The sequence below is a fragment of the Limulus polyphemus genome, unplaced genomic scaffold (genome assembly GCF_000517525.1).
Source record: "Limulus polyphemus unplaced genomic scaffold, Limulus_polyphemus-2.1.2 Scaffold11171, whole genome shotgun sequence".
In the NCBI taxonomy this organism is placed as follows: Eukaryota; Metazoa; Arthropoda; class Merostomata; order Xiphosura; family Limulidae; genus Limulus; species Limulus polyphemus.
Window position 1 is genome coordinate 994 of NW_013676781.1, and position 4,898 is coordinate 5,891.

Here is a 4,898-nt window from a genome sequence, read left to right on the forward strand (position 1 = left end):
ATACAACTGTGGTTCCTGTTTCTATTGGGATACAATTGTGGTTCCTGTTTCTATTGGGATATAACTGTGGTTCTTGTTTCTATTGGGATACAGCTGTGGTTTCATGTTTCTATTGGGATACAGCTGTGGTTTCATGTTTCTATTGGGATACAGCTGTGGTTCCTGTTTCTATTCCCAGATGCTAGAAGACAGTTATTCGTTTCATTTTGTAACAATATATATGCCATTCTTTATTCATATTTAAACTCAGTAATCTGTGTATTTCTTTAAACAGACAACAAACAGATGAACAGTCTATTACAGACAACAAACAGATGTACAGTCTATTATAGACAACAGACAGATGTACAGTATATTACAGCCAAGAAACAGATGTACAGTATATTACAGACAACAGACAGATCTACAGTATATTACAGACAACAGACAGATCTACAGTATATTACAGGAAACAAACAGATGTACAGTCTATTACAGACAACAGACAGATGTACATTCTATTACAGACAACAGACAGATCTACAGTGTATTACAGACAACAGACAGATGTACATTCTATTACAGACAATAGACAGATCCACAGCAAATTACAGACAACAGACAGATGTACATTCTATTACAGACAACAGACAAATCTACAGTATATTACAGACAACAGACAGGTGTACAGTCTATTATCTTAACAACACCTGTTTCTTAATCTTTCCAGGCACATACGGACTTCTTACAAGTTATTTGAAAGTTACTGATACTCCACATGAGCAGGAGGAAGTCATCATTATGAATGGGTGAGTCGCTTATTATTACGTTCTTAATAATCTTTAAAGAATCACCTCTAGAAAGAGCAAGATGATTTAATTTGATTTTGAACTAAGCTTAAACTCAGCATAAATATTTTTGTTGTAGGTAATTTGTCGTCTTTAATGTGTGGGTTATCGCTATATTAAATTTTCGTTTTGTCCAATTTTTATAGTTCTAAGAGAATATATGTTTTCTGAACCACTGATCTATACTTGTGTAAGGATCAGAGAGGTGGATTCTGTGTTGTTATCATTCTTAAATCAAGTATTACAGTGGTGGATTTTGTGTTGTTATCATTCTTAAATCAAGTATTACAGTGGTGGATTTTGTGTTGTTATCATTCTTAAATCAAGTATTACAATGGTGGATTCTGTATTGTTATCATTCTTAAATCAAGTATTACAGTGGTGGATTTGGTGTTGTTATCATTCTTAAATCAAGTATTACAGTGATAGATTTTATGTTGTTATCATTCTTAAATCAAGTATTACAGTGATAGATTTTATGTTGTTATCATTCTTAAATCAAGTATTACAATGGTGGATTCTGTGTTGTTATCATTCTTAAATCAAGTATTACAGTGGTGGATTTTGTGTTGTTATCATTCTTAAATCAAGTATTACAGTGATAGATTTTGTGTTGTTATCATTCTTAAATCAAGTATTACAGTGATAGATTTTGTGTTGTTATCATTCTTAAATCAAGTATTACAGTGATAGATTTTGTGTTGTTATCATTCTTAAATCAAGTATTACAATGGTGGATTCTGTGTTGTTATCATTCTTAAATCAAGTATTACAGTGGTGGATTTGGTGTTGTTATCATTCTTAAATCAAGTATTACAGTGATAGATTTTATGTTGTTATCATTCTTAAATCAAGTATTACAGTGATAGATTTTATGTTGTTATCATTCTTAAATCAAGTATTACAGTGATAGATTTTGTGTTGTTATCATTCTTAAATCAAGTATTACAGTGATAGATTTTGTGTTGTTATCATTCTTAAATCAGGTACTACAGTGATAGATTTTGTGTTGTTATCATTCTTAAATCAAGTATTACAGTGATAGATTTTGTGTTGTTATCATTCTTAAATCAAGTATTACAGTGATAGATTTTGTGTTGTTATCATTCTTAAATCAAGTATTACAGTGGTGGATTTTGTGTTGTTATCATTCTTAAATCAAGTATTACAGTGATAGATTTTGTGTTGTTATCATTCTTAAATCAAGTATTACAGTGATAGATTTTGTGTTGTTATCATTCTTAAATCAAGTATTACAGTGACAGATTTTGTGTTACTGATAAGTTGTTATATACATAAAATAAAAACTTTAGACATTACATTCTACCAACAGCAGAGGTGGGGCTGCTTTTTATAAAGAATTTAATATTTTTATTCGCCAGCTGTTCCATTGATTCGTACATATTCGGTAACTTCTACTCCCCCGACGGTGGGAACACGCTGTCTGCCAAGTTCAGGGCCTTCAAATTTCCATTCTCCAACTACGTCCTGTTTGTAGGAACTGTGAACGTTTGTCTCAAGACGTGTCAAAGGGTACGAATATCTTTGTTTCTGAACACGATGATATTTTCTAAGAGATAGGAATGTTTACGTACTCAAGATATGAAAAAAAATAATATTTTTTGAACTTTTGAAACATCGCAGGTACATGACAAAAATCGAAGTTTTTTTGTTTTCGAGGTAAACTTGTAAGTAATATATCTTCTTGTGGACTGATTCTTTAGTTCTGTTATAATAAGACATCTACTCGTACGCATTAACAAGTGAGAATTTACTTTATAAATACCATGAAAATAAATTTGTTTCTTAAATCTTGTACCACGATATAACTAACAAATAATTGGTTTATACATATACCTCGTGGTATTCATAAGTACACTATTTAAACCACAATTACGTCACGTATGTCAATCATCATTTAGTAAATGAGAAACGTACTTACTTGGATACCGTTCTTGGTTGCGTTGTTATATTTATTTCTGCACGCAAGATTGCGCTCTACGTAAACCCTGTACTTCTCACAAGTGACTACGTGTCAGTCACACTAAAATACGTGTGTACTCGTGTCACTCGTATAGGAACAGAAGTCAGTATTTGAAGAAGACAACAGGCTGTAACCCACTGTAGTAGTCAGCGAGTAAACTGATTTTATCAAAGGTTCAAAATTATAAACATTTCTTCCACATATAGAATCGCGTTTTTTCTCAAACATCCTAGAGGTATTTTTATTTGAACGTGAGGAACTTTATCTATTGATCTGCATATATTTCCTACACAGAATCAACGTTATGGAAAACCGACTTTTTTTTTTATCTCCTCAACTCTTATTCTTGCGATCAACAGTAATGATAAATTTTGAAAGATAATTTCTACTGTACTTTATTGAAAAGCTCAACTCTTGGTAATACGAAACCTTGCTGGTACGTCGTTTCCTTTCGCTTGCTGCTTGTGATTTATAGAGAATTGTTGGATATACTTACTGTTTAAGAATCTAGAACATAACTGGTATTATAAGATTCATCTATTCGCTCAGGTTATTTGTGGACAGGATCAATACGGTTATGGAAGAAGGAAAAGAGAGATTCCAGACGAACTTCCCCCAGACCCAAATAAAATGTTTGAGGTAGAAATGACGGCTTTTCTCAAAGTGGATTACAAAAGTTAGTTTTTAAAATTTTTCTTTGTAATCTTCAACTCCTTTTTTTAAATAAATAATTTACAAATCATTTTTAGTTAAGAAGCATTTACGAAAGCGTAAAACATTTCAAATTGTCAATATAGTTAAGAATATACACTATTGATATTCATAGCTATTCTGACATGTAACATATTTAAGTTATAATAGATTTAAATCAAGGCTCTAGTAGATCCAACAAGTAAAGCAATACGTATAATTAGTAAGTACAACATCGACATAAACAAAGTGTATAATTAGTAAGTATAACATCAACCAAAACAAAGTGTATAATTAGTAAGTAGAACATGAACAAAAACAAAATGTATAATTAGTAAGTAGAACATTGACAGAACCTTAAGTATAATTCTGCTGCTAGTTCTGTTTAATTAAGTATAATTCTGCTGCTAGTTCTGTTTAATTAATCGTGATGCTGATGCCTCTGTTCACTTCTTGAGGATCTTCGAGCATGATAAAGTTACATAAATGTTGTTTGTATTTCTACGTTATTGTTGTGTCTGTGATAAAGTTACATAAATGTTGTTTGTATTTCTACGTTATTGTTGTGTCTGTGATAAAGTTACATAAATGTTGTTTGTATTTCTACGTTACTGTTGTGTCTGTGATAAAGTTACATAAATGTTGTTTGTATTTCTACGTTATTGTTGTGTCTGTGATAAAGTTACATAAACGTTGTTTGTATTTCTACGTTATTGTTGTTTCTGTTTTTCCCCCTTTATTGAATTGTAAAGTTCCAGTTTCTGTGAAATATGTAAATGAATTTATTTATTTTACAAAACAATCAAATAATACTTTTAGTATTTTAGCTACGGTAAAATAATATAAATATTAGCTAATAAAATGGTTTAACCTAAGTTCGTGTGATGTTACAGATATTATCAAGGTGCTTCTAGATGAACGTAAAACAAACCTTCACTTCACTTCTGTATTATGTTGTACAGTTGTTTGTTGTCTGTATCATGTTGTACAGTTGTTTGTTGTCTGTATTATGTTGTACAGTTGTTTGTTGTCTGTATTATGTTGTACAGTTGTTTGTTGTCTGTATCATGTTGTACAGTTGTTTGTTGTCTGTATTAGGTCTACAGTTGTTTGTTGTCTGTATTAAGTTGTACAGTTGTTTGTTGTCTGTATTAAGTTGTACAGTTGTTTGTTGGCTGTATTAAGTTGTACAGTTGTTTGTTGTCTGTATTAAGTTGTACAGTTGTTTGTTGTCTGTATTAAGTTGTACAGTTGTTTGTTGGCTGTATTAAGTTGTACAGTTGTTTGTTGTCTGTATTAAGTTGTACAGTTGTTTGTTGTCTGTATTAAGTTGTACAGTTGTTTGTTGGCTGTATTAAGTTGTACAGTTGTTTGTTGTCTGTATTAGGTCTACAGTT

The 4,898-nt window shown here is 31.1% G+C and overlaps 1 protein-coding gene across 1 annotated transcript in view; it reads left to right on the forward strand.

Moving 5' to 3' along the window:
- Positions 1-564: 564 nt before the first annotated feature.
- Positions 565-4,898, forward strand: part of LOC106476665 — a gene marked incomplete at its 5' end in the record, with an annotated part of 7,454 nt that continues 3,120 nt past the window's right edge. Inside the window, 3 exons of the mRNA XM_013937305.2 lie at positions 565-788; positions 2,210-2,360; positions 3,361-3,487. Coding sequence (XP_013792759.2) covers positions 565-788; positions 2,210-2,360; positions 3,361-3,487 — 502 coding nt within the window. The remainder of the gene's footprint in view (positions 789-2,209; positions 2,361-3,360; positions 3,488-4,898) is intronic.